Genomic DNA, 20,012 nt, shown 5'->3' with positions numbered 1-20,012 from the left:
CCCATTGTTATCTGCCTCGTTCCCTGGAGGGTTTTCCTGGAGAAGTTACACTCACCCCCTGCCGTCCAGGTTCTGCCATCTGGGAAGCAGACCCGTTTCCCAGCCCTGGAATCTGGCTGGGTAGGAAATGCTAACACCTGACTTAAGGACAGCCCACTGGCCCTGAACAACACACCCTTTCTTCCAAAAGGAGCCAGCCAACATGTGGTTTCCCAGCTCACAGCCGTCATTACTTTTCATCGCCTACTGCTGCTTGTACTACAAAGAAAGCAGATTTTGGACAAAGAGTGTGTCTTATTTTTCCCCATCCCACCACATCAAATTATAAGCACCAGAGCTCCCCACAATGTGAATTGTTCCCCATGTTTTTATATCCATGGTTCAGGGTGAATTATAGTTAAACCCAATAGAAATCTGCCCCTCAAAAATTCTGATTCTGACCTTTCCTCTGCTTTCTTACACGCTCAGGTTCGTGAGAGCTGTAGCCGACTGTGTTTCTTTGTAATTCTTATACACGTGGTTGTAGCCAGGTGGTATGCTGGAGAGCAGCAGTGTGGCTCTCGCCCACAAATCTTAGCTCCACAGAGGAGAGGAAAAGGGGCTTCCATTGTGGCGTGGGCCTCACCTCTGTGCTGTGGGCTTCCTTCCGTTCCCATCAATCCGTGATAAGCTGGTAATTAGATTCATCAGCTATGTATATAGTATTGTATACTGATTCCCTTGCTGATAGTTAAAACTATAAAGCACTGTCCATTCCAAATTATTTTAGGCAGAGTTGCTTAGATCAGGCATAGAGAAAGTTGCGCTTTGCTTTCCTCCATCTGCTGCAGACAAAACAGAAGGGCAGCCGAGGGTGCGTGCGAGCTTTGTCTTCCTCAGCTGCGTGGCCACGGGATGGAGACGCTGAACATGGGGACCACAAACAGTGCTTCCCTTGTTGGGGAAAAGAAGATGGGAGCTTGCCTCCATCCCATTTTACTTATTTATGTATCTAAGATGGGTTTGTTTAGGAATGCAACAAAGGATTATTCAGGCTGTTTTGTTGGGTTCTGTTTTTCAGATCAATGTTAATGACAGCCTGTGACCTTGGAGCCGTGACCAAACCGTGGGAGATCTCAAGACAGGCAAGTGGTGATTAATGGCAGGGCTGGGCAGAGGAGGGATGGGGGTGGGAGTACGATATTCCCAGAGCCCTGACTACCAGACTCTGAAACCCTCGTCAATTTGCATCAGTATTAACATGGTGTAAAAAATAGCAGGAGGCTTAGGCTCTGCATAGTTTATTGCCCAGTCTTTCTTTATGGTATTTCTACCTACTAATATTTCTGACTCTGGGAGATTTTTTTTTTTGTTAACACACTAAATCCAAATAACACTTTGACTCTTTCTTACGGCAAGAGTTTAAAAAATGATGTTTTTGAGTAGGGAATCACGTTTTAGCATAAGGTTCAGTTTTTCACACCTGAAAAAAACCCCAAGGAGTAAAAGGAAATTCTGTTTTTCTTTTTTAAAGACTATTTAGAGATCAGAGGGCTCTTTGGGCCAAAGTGTGCAGTATCCAAACCTAAAAATCATGCCTTCGCCATCTGGTTTCACTGCCAAAACTGTTAGTTCTAAAGCAAGAATAGTTTTCAAGCCATTTTAAGTTGTATGAGGCACCTACTGTGTGAACTATGGGGTCTAAAATAGTGACTTGGTATCTTAAGACTTGACATTTTAGGGGAATACAATACATTCCTATAACAATGCACAATATTATTTATTGAATAAGTAACTGATATTAAATGACTGATACATGTGTACTATCTCATTTAAATCTGCAAACCCTCTTTGAGATAGATGTAGTTACTGTGATATGCTGAATAACGGCAACCCAACGGTATCAGATCCTAATTCCTGAAACCTGCAAACATACCTTAAGAGGAAAAGGAGTCTTTGCAGAAGTGATTAGGTGAAGAATCATTGGTGCCATTATCATCATTGTCATTATCGTTATCCTGGATTTTCCATCTGGGCCCTGAGTCCAATCACAAGGGTTGTTACAAGACAGAGGCACAGGGAGATTAGACCTTCAGGAGAGGAGAAGGCAATGTGAAGACAAGGCAAAGTTTGGAGTGATGCAGCCACAAACAAAGGGATGCTGGTAGGCATCGGCAAGTGAAAGAGACAAAGAACAGATTCTCTCCCAGAGGCTCCAGAGGGAGGGTGGCCCTGCCAACCAATACCTCAATTTCTGTCAGCGACCTGATGTTGAATTCCTGGCCTCCAAAACTTGGAGAGAATAAAGTCCTATTGTTTTAAGATACCAAGCGTGTTGTAATTAATGGCAGCCCCCAGGAAACGAATACAGTGATTATCCCTTTTTCACAAAGGGGGAAAATGAGGCTTAGTCAGTGGCAGAGGTAGGTATTGAAATCCTAGCACATTAGGTTCCAAAGCCTTCTTTCTTCACAGTGGTTTACGCTTCTTACACAGGATGTATCAATCAGCAGTTTTAAATGATGCGTGTCAGCAGAGCAGGCAACGTTACCACTAAACCCAAAATCTCAGGGGCTTAAACCAACAAATCACTCCTGAACATGTGCATCCAGGGTGGGCTGGCCCCTCTTGTCCTCATTCTGCACTGGGGCTGAAGGAGCAGCCTCCTTCTGGATCCCCACAGCGGTTGCCCTGGGAGGTCCTGTACTGTCAAGTAAACGCACCCTCTCAATGATTCATTGGCCAAAACCCAGCTCAACCATGCCTATAATCCTTCTTTGTGCCCAGAAATTAAAAAGCCAGAAATAGTTATTGCCTACCACAATTTACCCTTTGAATCACGCACACCCAAAAAAAGATGCATTCTCCTCCTTCAAGCAAAAGGCAAAATCTGTTCATCCTCTCCCCATGGGAGATGACCAAATGTCCCATTGGTCATAGTCTCAAGCCTGAAGTCCAGGACCTCTGGGTGATATACGCTAGTCTCCACACCAGGCCTGTATGCACATTAAAGCCCTACACACACCCAAACCACAAAATACTCATCATTACTCTCCCACTGAGAAAAGGAAGAGATGGCAACTTTTGGCAATTAGGGATCCACAGCCATGGCAAAGTCCTCCTGGGCATTTACTGTGAGGGTCCTCTACTCGGTGATGGGCCCGTTTCTCTAGGAGATGCTCCTGGGTTCACTATTTTTCGTGGCCTTTAGATCCACCCTGGGAAATTATTCCTTTTCCATTATCTTCCTTGGCTATAGCCAAAGACCAAGAAGATTTCTCAGTCTGCTTTCCACCTAAAGAAGATTGAAGACCCAAGGCTTCTTTCAAATTTTAAGTAGTTACAGGCTTGTGGTTAGTTTTGGCACCAACCCTCTCTTAAACATCTAGTCAGCTCCTCATGTCTTTAATTCTACCGATCTCCATCTGCCAATAACCACATCCACAGTTCTACTCTAAACAAGTGTTTTGGATCTGCTATATTTCTTTGTTTCCTTATAATCAGGAACAAAGAAATACGCACATATACAGCTTTCTTTCTTTCTCTCTCATGACTTAATTCCCAGCACTTTGGGCCTAACAGGCACCACCAGTGAGAGAGTCAGGCAGTTAAATCATTTCTCTGGGCCATTTTGTACAATTGAAAGGATATACTGTGTGCCGCCTGATTTTCAAGTTTTTAACTACAGATGTACTGACCGTACCTTCCATTCGACTCTTGTTGCAAGGCTGAGTCCTAATCAACCTTTGTCATTCAAAACACATCTCAATTTTTATTTTTAAAGTTTGGCGTTAAGAAGCAGCTTCATCTTCCATCCCTATAAGACCCTGAATTTTTACTTTATTTCCTTTCATTCCTGGTTATAAACCTGCCAGTCCTTTTCTGAGCTCCCTTCTTATAACACCTAGGAAAACAGTAAATAGCAAACATCACATGCTACTAATATTTTGTTTTCCCATCTCTTCCCCTACAGCTGTAAGTCCATTTGTAACATTATTTGCTCTATTTCAGTAAGAATTGTACAAAATGTTTTGCCATTATGTAACATGGATCAGGCATCACCCTTATGGCTTCCAACCACCATCTCCTCACTGTTTTATACCTGCCCCCAAGCTAGTACCACATATTTTAGGGTCTTTTCCTTTCTTTCTTTTCTTTCTTTTTTCCCCTTTCCTTTCTTTTCCTTTCCTTTCCTTTCCTTTCTCTGCCCTGTCTTCCTTCTTACTTACCTCCCCAACTCTTTTCCTGTTTTTCTTTCTTCCTTCCTTCCTTTCTTTTTTCTTTCTTTCTTTCCTTCTTTCTTTCTTTCTTTCCTTCTTTCCTTCTTCCTTCCTTCCTTCCTTCCTTCCTTTCTTTCTTTCTTTTCTCTCCCCCCCTCTCTCTCACAGCAGCACCTCACTTCCATACCAATTTTGGTGTCGAGGCTAGGCCAGGCTTTGCTGCATTAACAAATATATTCTCAAATTTCAGTTGCTTATCACAAATAAAGGTTAATTTCTGGCACATATCACAGTCCAACACAGATTGGGCAGTTTTCCCATAGAATTCTCCTTCAGCAAATAGCTCTCTTTCAATGGAGCTTTTCATTTCATTGTAGCATATTTGAATGTTCATGAAGCAAAACAATTGTGAAGAGTTTGTGGTTGAGCAGCTTATTTGTGCATCTCTGCCCATCTTTCACTTCCCCCATGTGGGAAGGCCTCTCTTGCAGTAAAGTCTGAGAATCAACAGCACAGGAGGGGTAGGTGGCTCTTGCAGGTATTGGGTGAAAGTGTAGTACTGGGCGTGGCCACTATGATAGGGATGGGAGGGGAGTGGAGGGGTGGAGAGCAGGAGAAAGGTAGGGGCCGGGGGAAACAGAGGAGATTGCACAGGGAGTGGGCTGAGGGATGATGTGTCAGGACCTTCAGAGACCCCAGCGCAATGCATGTCAAGAGCTAAAGGAGAAGGAAGGAAAAAGGTTTCTGCTCCATGTTTTAGACCAGAGAGACCAGTGCCACCTGTAGATGGTTTTCCTGGTCACTGATGTAAATACCATTTTATTTTCAGGATGTGAACTTTTGCTAGTAAGTGTAGAAACTCCACAGTTCAAGGAAATAAAACACAAAGCCATGTTTTCCTGAATGTGTCGTTAGAAGTCTCGCCACACCTCTAAACGGAGATCTCATTTGTGCTTGTCTCTAAATTGAATAGCTTAAGGTATTTTAAAAAACATAATCACTTCTGTAATTTTAGGAAAAATGTGGACAAAAACAATGGAACCTTCTTTTAAAAATATAAATATACTTTTTATTTGCTGGAAGTTGATTTTTTTAATTCCCTTTCAATTTTCTTTTAAAAAACTCGTGACTATTCTACTTTTCCTTCCTCACAGACATGATTGTAAGAACGTGGGTTTCCCCAGTGAGCCCCTAAGGCCTGATTAGCATCTCAATTTCCTTCCTTAATACAAAATTCAATCACAAGTCACTGATTGGGTCTCCTGATTGGGTTTTTAAGTACAAACAAAACAGTGGTACAAGTTGAGTGTGAAAGAGGTCCAGGGGAGGCACCCAGGACCACTTTAGAAAGATCAAGGACAAGATTTTGTTTTAATTTATTTGCTTTCCGGAGGCTGCAGACCTATATAGGACTCCCACCTTGGGTGACCTCATTGTACACTCGCATTCTTTAGTGCGAAAGACCCACCTCCGAGCAAACTGCGGGAGAGTTCTGGGAACTGAGTAAATAAGGCCAGGCCCACAGGGAACCATTTATTCCTTTTTAAAAAGGCCAGGAACACAAGAGATAGGCCTGAAGCACTGAAGTGAAAGGTAGTGGCGGAGCCTGGAGAGCAGAGAAATGCACAAGTCCTAGAAAAATTGAGTCAGTTCCATCTAGTTTTATGCTGTTGAATTTTTTAAATATTTAAAACCTGAACTGACTAGATATTCTACTTCTTTATAAATGACTGTATACTTGCTACTCTCAGATTTGTATCTGGGTGTGTGATGTTTTATGTTTTATCAATGTTAAGACTTACTGTTCACAGAAGCTCTTGAAAGATACCCTCAGGCAAATGATCTTGATTCTATGCACTTGACCAAAATCAAGCCATTCTAGTCTTTACCAGACCTAAGAACCTCAGTTTTATAGAGCCTAGAATTGGGAAGAATTAGGCTGGGGATCCAGATCTTCTTGCCATCAGGTCATCTAGGATTTCCCGCCCCCCCCCCCCCCCCCCCGCTCTTCCAATATTCTGTAAAGGCAGCTAGCTCACCTCAGAGATTTCCTAATGCACACCACAGCGTTGTGGCACACGCCTGTTCAGCACGTACCTGTCGTGTCAATTTGCTTCCCATAAAGCTGTCCTTGGAAGCACAGGTCTTGGAAAAGGAGAGAGTCTCTTTAGCTTGACTATGATTGGTAGCTTCTGATCATCCACATGACTGGATGAAAAGTGAAAAAATGCACGTTCTTACTTTGGAAAAATATCTGCAATTTGGGGTACAATAGCCATACCATCGTGCTTGTACCAACTAGAACCCACCATCAATGAACACTGTTAGTACAGAGACAACCTGAAGAGCACATCACGTTCTTCAAACTACATCATGACGTATTGTAAGTCCAGCTAATGCTGCCCATGGATGGCTGCTCCGGCAGGTAGCAGAGGTGCGCCCCACAGTTACTCCCTCCAGGGTGCACACAGGTATTGGTAGGAAGAGGCAGATCAGGAGCTTTTGTGATGGCAAGTTTAAACCAGTTTATGATAAATATATGCAACGATGTTAAGAATCCACATAGAGATACCCAAAAGTGGATTAAATGATTATTGCAAATATATTTTAATAATATATTATAATAAATTATTATTAGGTTACTATTTGCTTCATTTACTGGATAAGAGCATTTCCTACATTGAAGGTGGTAACCTAGGTGCTTTATCCCGAATATGCAAGCAGTATGTGCTGTGGGGAATTGTCTAAAGGCGTGCATCTGAAACTACACTGCACAAGTTCTTCTGATTAAAAGGAAACCAGTTTCATTGATTAAATTCTGTAACAACTTCAGACACAAAAGGTTAATGTACTTCCTCATAAGCATTGAAAATGATTGTCTGTGTTGAAGATAACTGTCACACACATAACCTAAGCTAACACCCGAAACTTGTGATAAAGTACACATAGCTATAAATGAAAATATTTATATGTTTCAGGTGGCCGAACTTGTAACCAATGAGTTCTTCGAGCAAGGAGATCGGGAGAGATCAGAACTCAAACTCACTCCTTCTGTAAGTTCATCCTTCTATTATGATGCATCTACCCTTCTGAGTGATACTGGAAAAAAAATGACTTCAAAGTACAACTTGAAAAAGGGAAAAATTAAGAATGGGTTTAAGGACGCACTCCTGAAAGTTTAAAACTTTAATTATACTTACATGCTAAACACTCTTATTCCCAGGTTTCTGACTAAGAGTGGTGAGCTGCTTAACAAGAGTTCCCCAGGCACCCACAGGGGGCAAGTGGGCACACGGGAGGGTGTACAGAGTGGCATGTGAGTAACTCGGAGCCCAGCGCCGGCACGTCAGATGTGGTCAATGACTGTGCTGGAATAAAAACATGGGGAAAATGAAAGGCAAGCTGTTTAGCTAGCTAGAGGAGCTAGAACAGACAGCTGTAGTAAGTGATGGATATTCAAGATTTTATTTTCCATTTTGAACATTCCAAAATCTCAAAAACAAATCATGTAAGTCTCTGTTTCTTTTCTTTCTTTGCAAAATGAAAAGCTTCAGCCAGGAATTTAGTTTCTGCTGATTGAAATGTTAATTATGTTGGATTCATCCATTTAAATATTATTTGAGAATGCTTATTGTAGGATCAGGATGGTGCTGTTTTCACTCATCAGGTTACAAAAGATATAAATGCCTTGGTCACCCCCTTCAAGGAGGGGCTGCCCTCTTTATTCTTCATGAATGGCTAGCTAAAACCCCAACAACTCTAAAAATGGTGCAAAATATTTTAATGGCTGCACAGCACAGCAGAGTCAATGAAGCTCAAGAAATGTGTCAGTTGTCAACAATGTCTATTTACGAGGACTCAAATCAACTGAGTATCGACTATTTTCAGATCCCTTCCTTTGCTGACATTTGAGAGCAAGGAAAAGCAGCAGAACTAGCATGTGGTATAAACAGTTTTACCTATTTGAAGTCAGAACTGACAATCTTACTAATTTTGGCTATTCTTAATTTGTTGCTTATGTATGAAAAAGGCCAGAAGACTACATAGCAACAATATTCATAACAGCCAAACAGTGGAAACAACCCAAATGCCCACCAACTGATGGCTGGGCAAATAATATACGGTTACGTCTATACAAAGTAATGTCATCTGGCAATAAAAATGAATAAAATACGAATGCATGTTACAGGAATAAACCTTGAAAAATCATGCTAACCGAAAGAAGCCAGTCACAAAAGACCATATAGTATATGATTTCATTTACATGGAATGTGAAGAATAGGTTAAAACACTCACCAATTATTTTAGTTTCCAAAGCAACATATATCTATGCTGTTTTTAAAATATGCCTTTATTTTGAGAAGAAATTCGATGTCACCAAATTTGGTTATAAAAATAAGGATACTAAATTGGAATACATAGTTAATATGTAAAACCTAGTACAACCCAAATTTCTCTCAGTTATATATCTATTTTCAGCTTAACAATAACCCACAACCTTCAAACCTTCAACTTATATATCTATTTTCAAACAAAAGCTTTTCCCTTCTTTAAAAACCGGTTTCAGAGGCATCCTCTGAAGGGTTCACAGTGCAGCAATACCACAGGTCATTTCATTAAAAGAAAAAAAAATACGAGTGCATTTCCAGCACGGTGCTGGCGTCGCCATGGTGCACACAGCACCGAGGAGCCTTTGTCATCAGGCCCAGGTAAGGCGCTTCCTGAAGACGTAAATAAAACTGATTTTGTGATGGAAAGACAGCTTTAAGTGCTACTCTCTCCTCACAAGAGGCTGATGACCGGCTTGTGACTGCTGTGGCAGAGGTATCCCTCACTAGTTCTTTTCCAAAGATGTCTACAAAGGCACGAACCCAGAGGTGACACCTGCCGTGCTCATTATTCCTTGAATTTAGGAAGGAAATTATCTGGGAGTCCCCTTCAGGTGTCATGGTCCTAAAGGTTGTTGGAGTCTCTTCATGAAGATGAAGGCTGATCTGGCTCACAGCCAAAGGGTTCACAGCAGCATCAGTGAGTCACTTAATAGAAGATGTGTCAAGTACCCAGGTATCAAGCGTGAAGCTGGGTACTGTGCATCCAGCTGTAAGCAAAGTTCTATCTTCCCTGCCCTCAAAAAGCTTTCCAACCAGTGGGAAATAAAGATATAAGTAACCACTCACAATCAATACAAGATACAAAATGCTATAAAGAGAAAGACAGGACAGTGTGCCCACTCACACTTCCACTCAGGAGGAAGTGACTAGTCCAGCAATGAACCCTGTTTACAGTTATGATCAACTGATTTGGAGAAGGGTGTCAAGATGATGCAATGGGGAAAAATAGTCTTTTCACCAAATGGTGCAGGGAAGATGGGCTGCCAACATGCAAAGGACATCGGGCCCCTATCTCTCACCGCACACCAAAATAACCTCAAAATAGATCATGGACCTAAACATTGAAGAGAAAACAATAAAACTTTTAGAGGGGAACACAACCTCCTGGACTGGATTTGGCAGTGGTGTCTTAGATGTGGTACTAAAAGCACAAGAGACAAAGAGGTAAACGGGGCTTCATCAAAACTGAAAGCTCTGTGTGTCAAAGGGCACTATCAAGAAACTAAAAAGACAACCCACAAAATGGGAGAATTATTTGCATATGTTTGATATGGGCGTCGTATCTGGAATAAAGAATTATTACAACTTAATGAAGTATTTGTTACATAAAGAAGTATTACAACTTAATGATATGAAGAAAAATAAACCAATTTTTAAAATGAACAAAGTATCTAAACAGATATTTCTCCAAAGAATATATGTATAAGTAGCCAATTAACACATGAAAAGATGCTCAAAATCATTAGTCATCGGGGAAATACAAATTAAAACCACAGTGAGATACCACTTCACACCCATTAAGGTGGCTATAGTCAAAAAGACAGACAACAGCAAGAGCTGGCAAGGATGTGGAGAAACTGGAACTTTATACATCGCTGGTGGGAATGTAAAATGATACAGCTGCTTTGGAAAACAGCTTGGCAAGTTCTCTAACGTTAAACATTACCATATGGCCCAGCAATTCTACCTCCAGGTATATCCCCAAGAGAAATGAGGACACACCTCCAAACGAACACTTGTACATGGATGTTCATAGCAGCATTATTCAGAACAGCCAAAATGTGGAAACAACCCAAATGCTGTCAACTGATAAATTGATAGCTAATATATCATATATCTATATAACGAAATATCATTTCACAATAAAAATGAATGAAGTGCTAATGTATGTTATAGGAATAAATCTTGGAAACATCAGACACAAAATAAAAAGTTGGTCACAAAAGACCACATAGCCTATGATTCCATTTATATGAACTGTGAAGAATAGGCAAATGCATGGAGACAGAAAGTATGTTAGTGGCTGCCTAAGTCTGGGCATATGGGGGAGAATGAGGAGTAACTGCTAATTGGTATGGGATTACTTTAGGAGCAATAAAAATGTTCTAAAACGGACTGTGTTAATGGTTACACAACTAATTATGAATAAACTAAAACCCACTGAATTTTAAAAAGTAACTGTATACTGTGCACCAGAAACAGAGTAACTAAATAAATAAGAAAATATCAGATAATAATGAGAGGTATAGAGAAGATAAAACAGAATAAGGAACATAATGAGGTTTTTTAAAGGAACATTTTGGACCAAGACTCACACAGTTCCCAAGATCCATCCCTGTCTCTAGCACAGTCATCTTCTCCAATTCTCATCCTCTCACCTGACATGGAACATTTCACATTGCAAGACAAGGATGAGTAGAACTGCGGGAGCCAGTGACCTTCTCCTTGACTTGGAGACATTTTCCTCAGCGACGCCCTTCTCTCTCCCTGTGAGCCTCGGCAGCTGGCGTTTTCTGTCCACCTACACCCACCCTCGTTCATAGTCTGCAGGGTGCAGGCCTTTCAGCATCTCTGAACCAAGGGGATGTCTTTTTTTATTTGTTAAATTTATTGGGATGACATCAGTAAATACGATTTTATAGGTTTCAGGTGTACAATTCTGTAACACATCATCTATATGTTGCATGGTGTGTTCACCACCCGAAGTCAAGCCTCCTTCTGCCTTATTTTTATATATATATTATAATATATATATACTTTTTGTCCTCTTCTACCTCCCGTTACCTCTGGTGATCACCATACTGTCTGTTGTCCGTGTCTATGAGTTTTTGTTTGTGTTTGTCTTGCTTGTTCATTTGTTGCTTTCTGTTTTATATCCCACATATGAGTGAAATTGTATGGTTCTTGACTTTTTGGTCTGGTTTATTTTGTATAGCATGATATTCTCAAGATCCATCCATGTTGTTTCAAATGACAGTGTTTCACCTTTTCTTATGGACGAGTAGTATTCCATCGTATACATGTAACCGCATCTTCTTTTTCCAGTCGTCTGGTGAAGGACACCTAGGTTGTTGCCATTCTCGACACCATGAATAACGCTGCAGTGAACGTAGGGTTACGTTTACCTCAAAAATATAGCTAACCCTTCTAAACATTATAATATAAAGTTTAAAGGCTGGGAATGATGAGGAGAGAATGGGTCCCTTCTACCATCATCCATCCAATAATAGATAAAAAATGTTGGTTTTTATTCATGACACACAGAACTTTATTTTTTGAATCCTCACCCAAGGATATGTTTGTTGATTTGGGGGAGGGGGGAGAGAGAGAGACGTCAATCATTTGCCTCCTGTTTGCACCCCAACCAGGGATCAAACCCACATCCTCCTGGTGTTTGGGATGATGTTCCCCTAGCAACTGAGCAACCCAGCCAGGGCCAGATAGAACTTTTCTGAAGAACACACAGAATTGCCAAACAAACACCCCACCCTGAAAAAATTAATACAAACATTTCCAATTTAAAGTGAAATTGCTTTTAAGGATCTTTTTCAATCTATCCCACTCTCTTTCACTATAAAAATAAAAGCCTGCCATTATTTTGGTGGCAATAAAACACACCCCGTTCCCCTTGACTTGTACCCAATTCCCAGTGACCTGATGACTTGATTTAGTGGCAGTTACCTATATCTGAAGACAGATTTTGGCCCCAAGGAGTTGTGTGCTATAAAGTTCAAATAAATTCACTTACAAATCTCATAAAAGAGGTGAAAATACTTTATTCCTCATCATATAAAGGGAAAAGAATGTACGTATAAAGATTGGTTGTAATTTGTGAAGTGTTCAGTTGGAAAAATTACATCATTGTGGGAAACTGTTTGACAAAGCATTCGTAAAATTCTGCGCTGTAATAAAGCAAGGTCCTCCGCCCCCACTCCAGGCTATTTTTGATCGGAACCGGAAAGACGAACTGCCTCGGTTGCAGCTGGAGTGGATCGACAGCATCTGCATGCCTTTGTATCAGGTAATCGCCACTTGGGAGGGGGTGTGTCCGGACTGAGCCAGAAGAGTGTACGGACTGTGCTTTCAGCTGCAGTTTGAGGACACTCTCCGGGCACGTGTGGTTCTAAGAACTGTGGTTACAGGGCACCTTTTTCGGGTTTCTGATCCTGTCCTGAGAAAGTTGGTACCAGGAGGCCAGAAAACCGAGGACATAATCTTCATGGGCCTCAACTCCTTCATTTGTAAATCAAGGATAATAATGTTTTCCTCAGTGTTTCTCTAGCTGTGCCCCCTGAAACACAAGCACCCAGCCATTGCCGAACGGTCTCTCTTAAAGGAGAGCCCTCAGGCCCAGCAACTAGGGAAATAAATCCCGTGCACATCGAGATACTGACGGCTCGGACGAGTCCTTCAGGAAAGAAGCATGTTTAACCTTGATTAACTCTAAATTTCTCAAACAATTGGCCGGGGAAATCTTTTTCTTTTTTACACTTTGTCTTTTACTTACATTAATACCGTGAGATTTCCATGAATCCCGGTGTTCGGCTCTGACCCCATGGTCTGGGCCACAGAGTTTTGTGAAGCACCTTCCACCTTAAACCCCCTCTGAGATGCATGTGACAAATGCTACCACTGAATCCTGAGCCAGAGGCACTCACGCTTTCAGCTCTGCTGCCTGGTGTTTGGGACCGTAGGCCTGGCAAGGAGACAAGCGCCATGGGCTTTGAGTGCTCACTCGCGACGTTTTGAGTGTGGAGTAGGGCGGCATCAGTTAACACGAACAGCTTAGTGCACACTGGCTTTTAATTCTACTTCCAAGCATTTGCTTTCCTGTGTAAACCCTGGTGAGTTGTTTACCCCCGACCTAGCTCAATCAGTCTGAACTTCTTTTCTAACTTCAGATGAAAACCACATGCAGGGAAGGCAAAACTGCTGCACTTGCTCACTCTGAGTAACTCCATTAAAACCCAGTATTGTTTTTTAAGGACCTCACAATCATTAAGTTTCGCACTATCGACCACTTCGTTTGCAGCACTTTTAGGGACTGCTGAGCCCTGTCACATTAGCCGCCCGCCCCTCAAGGAATACTGTCTTGAAGATGGAAATGTAATTTTTTAATATTTATAAATAACAAAAGTTAATTCATTTTTTTAGGTTATCCATGCAACACATGATCATATACAGTCAGACAAAATTTAAAACAATCTAAAATAGATTCTTTTAGTTATAATTGGAATGTAATGTGCTCTTATTTAATAATGAGAGATTGGATGAAAAATCAAGAATGACACACCCTTTATTTTAAGAGGATCCTCAACTCTCTGTTCTGTCTGCTCCTCCCCTCCTTGACCTGGGTATTTCTGAATAAACTGGGCCGCTCTTTTGCCAGGTAGACAGACCTTCCTCTGCTAAACTGACTTGACAAGGCATGTTGAATTACTTTTTTATGTTGTTCAGTTTTTTGTGCCCATTTAGGCTATAAATGGGATGAATAAATTATTCTTGCAATTAATAAATTCCTTTTATGTGAGTAAAGCTTAGGAGGATGAAGACATGTACTTGTGGAGCTGATAAATTTTTCGTACTGGTTTGCAAAGCTGTTTTGGGAATGAACCCGAAGTCGACACACCCTTTCCCTGCGATTGTAGTAAATGCTGGAAAGGCCTCTCGCGTGCTTCTCCGTGTTAATATAATTGTTTCATTACTGATTCACAATCATGTGGGCTTATCTTACATTTCTCATTGAACACTTTCAAATCTTCAGTTAAGAAGGAAGTTACTTGAGTTGAAACCGAAAACAGCAATTTCCAGAATTTAGAGAGTAATGTTACCACATTACTTATCATTCCTGACTTTTCACATCTGTTTTACTTTATTACTTATCTGTAAGGTTACATACACCTGCTATTTTGATCCTCAGGAAATTGACAGATAGAAATGTTAGTGACACTACCAACAAGTTAGAATTGTGTCCTGCTTGCCCCGGGCCTCGGTTTTGGTGTGATGGCCTTTCCACAAGCGCTGGGTGGTTCTTCCCCTGCCTTTGTTATTGAACTAAATGGGAGAGTCATGGCAATTTGAAGGGGACTGTGGAAGGAGCTGTTCATGTTTGTATCTGCTGCTCTGTCTTCTTACTAACAAAGCATAAAAATAGTGTTCTATCTTGAGTTCCTTATCTCACTAACTTTAAACAATGATCTCACAGATTGCATTTGTAAATTCTTTACAAAGTTTCAAAAACAACATTTCAAAGAGCCTGCAGACTGAAACTTTGTAGAGTGATTCTAAGTATCCTCCTTTTTAATTGAAAATATTGGAGTAATATTCGTTCACAAAACCACGCAGGTTTCCAGTGTACAACTCAATAAAACATCATCTGCACACAGCATCATGTGCCCATCACCCCAAGCAAAGTCTCTTTTCAGCCCCATTTTCTGCCGTTTGCCCACCTCCGCCTACCCAGCGCCCCCATTTCCCTCTGGCTATCACCACACTGCTGTCTGTGTCTCCGTGCATATATACCTGTGTGTGTATATATATGTATTTTTTTTGCTTAATCCCTTCACCTTCTTTCATCCAGTTCCCCAACCGCCCTCCCCTCTGACAGCTGTCAGTCTGTTCCATGTATCCGTGCCTCTGTTTCTGTTTTGTTCGTCAGTTTATTTTGTTCAGTAGATTCCACGTATAAGTAAGATCATATGGTATTTGTATTTCTTTCTCTGACTGGCTTATTTCACTTAGCATGATAATCTCCAGGTCCATCCATGCTCTTGCAAAAGGTTAAAATCTCCTTGTTTGTACAGCCGAGTATTATTCTATTGAGGATCCCTATTTTGTTCCATCTCATGCAATGGATTTTTCATTATTGAACTGGATAATTGTGCATAACTGAACTAAAATGGAATCAGTCAGCGGGAAGGAATCACCATTAGTGCAAGGACACAAAGTCTTTTGGAAGTGACTCAGTGAGCCAGGAAAGTCGCTAAGGTGACACGAATTACTGAGGCAAAATGTCTGCAGGAACTCAGGCTGTTGCTGAGAAGGCTGTTGGGGTTTTGAATATGGAAGTGCAGTGGTGAAGAGTCTGAGAGGACAGAAGGCAAACGGGAAAGTATGCAGGTGGCAGGGATCCCGAACGTGACTGGTCTGAAATCACACGGCCTCAGTCACGGAGCATAAGAATGCACTGTGGCCTTGCTAAGTCAGTGTGGCAGAGGGCAAAAGGATACAGGATAGTACATAGGAAACAAAGAATGTCCCTTGCGTTTCTTTTTTTAAAAGATTTTATTTATTTATTTTTAGAGAGAGGGGAAGGGAGGAAGAGAAACTCATCCCCAGCCAAGGACCTGGCCTGTAACCCAGGCATGTACTGGGACCAGGAATCGAACTGGTAACCTTTGAGTTTGCAGGCTGGTGTTCAATCTACTGAGCCACACCAGCCAGGGCCCTTCCATTTCTTTGTCCTAGTCTTTCTTTTCTTTTTAGGACAGGGTTCCGAACCCAAGATGGGGCAGGTTCAGGTGGCAAGAAAGCTCACAGAGCCTGAGGGTGTTGCATAGAGAGCTGGACAGAGCGAGTCTGCTTGCGGCTGCTTGCAGGAGGAGCAGCTCGGAGAGGTGCAGGCTGGCGAGGGCCTCCACCAGAGGCTGCTGGGAGCCTCAGTGAGACCCAACCCAGAGTTTGGTGGGAAGGGCAGGGGTGCAGTTGTGCAGTAAATACAACTTTTGACTTCATTGACTTTCTCTGGATAATTTGGGTTTACTGCATGGTTCCGAAAGAGTTGTGTCCGTCCAATGGCAAAATAGATCATGCACTCTCTGCTTGCACCCCAACTTGCAGAGTTTTGTCCCTCCTCCGAGCCTGGCTAGTCTCCCATGCCTGAAGGGCTGACTTCTCATTTGTGTGCCTTGGTGGGTGGAACCATTGGGATGTTTACTACATTCAAAATTGAGACTCTTATCTCTGCAACGACTTTGATTTCCAGCCGATTTGTCACTATGTTGAGGTAATACAATGAAAACACATTCTTTCCTCCCCCTCCCCCCCTGTAAATCTATTCATTAGGAAGTTTCCTCAGTACTCTGTGATTGATTAAAAGTGACTGACAGAAAATACATACAAATATAGAAATAAAATGATGGGTAAGGAAGGAAACTTCAGGGAACAGTGGCAGATCCAAGGGTAGTTAGATAATAGGGAGATATGACATGTTTGCAAATGGATATATAATTCTCCAGAATTCGCTCATCTTTTCAATCTTACAGTTCTAAACTTTTCTTTAAAAAAAAAGAAAAGGAAAATTGTCCTAACAGGCAGAAGTCATGATTTATCTTTGACAGCATTTTAATCGGGAAGCATACAGAGAGCCAGGAGTGGGCTGGGAACCAGCAAAGCGTGGTCCCTGGGAGAGGACTGAAGCCCTGCATAGTTAACGCCGTCCTAGCAGGGTATCTGGAGGAACACATTGACATCTGATTCCCGTGCTCTCTGCTGTCTCTGCACCCTGCTGGGGACCCATTAGCCTGCTGCTCAACATCTTTGGAAAGAGAAAAAAAGAAAGAATAAAAAAAGACACCATCAGACTTTGAAGTCATTGCCGCGCCAGCCTTAGGGATAAACAGAAACCTGATGTCGTGGTGTCACACTGAGCTTCTCTGTGTGCAGGGGCAAGCTGAGTTTTTGCCCTGTATTTTCATTCTCCACTTAATCAAACCTCAGTGTACCTAGAATTTCAATGATGAACAGAGGCATTAAAGATCTTCTGTTTGTTAAGGACTGAGGGATTTAATTTTTCTATGAACATCATCAGATTTTCAGCTCATCCCAAACTGGCTCTTGATGTTGGAGTGGATTTTTTTCCACAGATAATGCAAAAGAGCTGGACCTGGACAGGCCATAGCCAGAGTAATTTTCTTTTCTTCCTTCCGTCCTCCCTTCCTCCCTTCCTCCCTTCCTTCCTCCCTTCCTCCCTTCCTCCCTTCCTTCCTTCCTTCCTTCCTTCCTTCCTTTCTCTCTCGCTCTCTCCACCCCAAAAAGGAAGGAAAAATTTGGCAACAGTATTGCACCTTTACAAAAATGTCATGGGATTTCTGCAATGGGCAGGGCTTCTAATGTTATGATAATAGTAACTTTTGACTTTTTTTCTGTCTTCAGTTTTAATGGTCATTTTGGAAAATAGATTCTACTTGATGCAATTATAAATATACTCTCTGGAAAGAAGAGAATTTTTAAAGTATAGTTGAAATTGCAGAGACTGGGAATTAGAATTGATAAACTGAAAAAAAGACATAAGGAGCTACTCCAAGACAATTTTTCTGGATACCAATAAAAGCACCTTAACAACATATCAGTGTTGCCCCAAATGGTTCATGCTTTGTGTCCAATGTTTTTCTCCAGAATGAGATCATTTTCTTTCTATTTTTAAAAAGTATATTTATTGATTATGCTACTACAGTTGTCCCAAATGTTCCCCCTTTGCCTCCCTCTGTCCACTGCCCTCATTCCCTCTAGCAATTACCCCCTTAGTTCACGACTGTGAGTTGTGCATATAAGTTCTTAGGCTTCTCCATTTCCTATACTATTCTTAACATCCCCCTGTCTATTTTGTACCTACCATTTATGCTTCTTAACCCCTGAAACTTTTCTCCCATTGTCCCCCTTCCCCCTCACCACTGATAACCCTCCAAATGATCTCCATATCTGTGATTCTGTTCCTGATCTGGTTGTTTGCTTGTTTTTTTTTTTTAAATTCAGTTGTTGATAGTTGTGAATTTGTTGCCTTTTTACTGTTCATACTTTTGATCTTCCTTTTCTTAAAAAAGTCCCTTTAACATTTCATATAATAAGGGCTTGGTGATGATGAACTGTTTTAGCTTTACTTTGTCTGGGAAGCACTTTATCTGCCCTTCCATTCTAAATGATAGCTTTGCTGGATACAGTAATCTAGGTTGCAGGTCCTTGCTTTTCATCACTTTGAATATTTCTTGCCATTCCCTTCTTACCTGCAAAGTTTCTTTTGAGAAATATGCTGACAGTCTTATGGGAACTCCTTTGTAGGTAACTGTCTGCTTTTGTCTTGCTGCTTTTAAGATTCTCCCTTTATCTTTAACCTTTGGCATTTTAATTATGATGTGTCTTGGTGTGGTCCTCTTCGGGCCCAACTTGCTTGGGATTTTCTGTGCTCCCTGGACTTGTATGTCTGTTTCCTTCACCAAATTAAGGAAGTTTTCTTTCACTATTTTTTCAAATAAGTTTTCAGTTTCTTGCTCTTCTCCTTCTGGCATCTCTATGGTTTGGATGTTGTTATATCTGGAGATGTTCCAAAGGCTCCTCATACTATCCTCGTTCATTTGAATTCTTTTTTTCTTCTTGCTCTTCTGGTTGAATGCTTATTTCTTCCTTATGTTCCCAATCATTGATTTGAATCCTGGCTTCATCCCCCCCACTGTTGGTTCCCTGTATATTTTTCTTAATTTCACTTAGTGTAACCTTCGCTTTTCCCTGGGCCTTTTTTATGTTGTTCCTGTGCCCAGTGAGTTCTTCGAGCATTCTGGTCACCAATGTTTTGAACTCTGCACCTGATAGGTTGGTTATCTCTATTTCATTTGGTTCTTTTTCTGGGGTTTTGTTCTGTTCTTTCATTCCTTTTTCTCCTCAATTTGGCAGCCTCCCTGTGCTTGTTTCTGTGTATTAGGTAGAGTTGCACTGACTTCATGTCAATAGGCCAGATGCTGGCCTATTGTAGAAAAGGCACCTGTAAATTGTGTGGGGCAAAGCTTTAGGTAATTGCCAGGGCAGGGCAAACCACTTCACCGCTTTGTGACTCTGTCAGGGGAGGAGTTGGAGAACGGAAAATGCTGCTGCCTGGCTTCTGGAGATTTGCCCAGCACTCAACCCATTTCCAGTCACTTCATCCACTTCCCGTATGTGACTGGTGCCCTTTTAGCTGTTTCACTGGTGCTGAATTCCAGAGAGAGTGGGTCTGCATACTTTCTAAGTCTGCGTGGACCCTTTAAGCAAAGTCTCCTGAAAATTCAGCACTTTCTTCCACCGCCCCAACTCTCACTGGTTTTTACAGCCAGAGGTTGTGGGGATTTATCTTCCTAATGCTGGAACACTGGGTGGTGTGGTCTGGCTTGGGGCTGGGATCACTCACTCCCAAGGTATCCTTCCCAATTTTTCTCCACCACACGTAAATGTGGGACTGCCTGTTCCAAAGCAACAGCCTCTCCATATCACACTACCTCTCCACGCCTCTCCACCCATCTCCACCCCTCCTACCTGTCTGGGTGAATGTGGCTTCTTTAAATCCTTGGTTGTCAGACTTCCATACAGCTTGATTTTCTGACAGTTCCATGGTTTATTTGTTTTGATGTCTCATTGCAATTCTTTCTGTAGTTGTTCAAGGGGGTGAAGCATGTTT

The 20,012-nt window shown here is 41.6% G+C and overlaps 1 protein-coding gene across 3 annotated transcripts in view; it reads left to right on the top strand.

The window, feature by feature from the left end:
• PDE11A (phosphodiesterase 11A) overlaps nucleotides 1-20,012 on the top strand; it is a 316,746-nt gene that overhangs the window by 270,431 nt on the left and 26,303 nt on the right. For 2 of the 3 annotated variants that reach the window (XM_024561537.3, XM_045196313.2), the window contains 3 exons: nucleotides 1,061-1,124; nucleotides 7,178-7,252; nucleotides 12,528-12,611. In XM_024561537.3, the coding sequence (XP_024417305.2) occupies nucleotides 1,061-1,124; nucleotides 7,178-7,252; nucleotides 12,528-12,611 (223 nt within the window). The remainder of the gene's footprint in view (nucleotides 1-1,060; nucleotides 1,125-7,177; nucleotides 7,253-12,527; nucleotides 12,612-20,012) is intronic. The other variant, XM_045196309.2, reaches the window with a different exon arrangement.

The sequence above is a fragment of the Desmodus rotundus genome, chromosome 2 (genome assembly GCF_022682495.2).
Source record: "Desmodus rotundus isolate HL8 chromosome 2, HLdesRot8A.1, whole genome shotgun sequence".
In the NCBI taxonomy this organism is placed as follows: Eukaryota; Metazoa; Chordata; class Mammalia; order Chiroptera; family Phyllostomidae; genus Desmodus; species Desmodus rotundus.
Note: the sequence above shows the minus strand (reverse complement) of the source record. Positions and strands in the feature narration are given on the sequence as shown.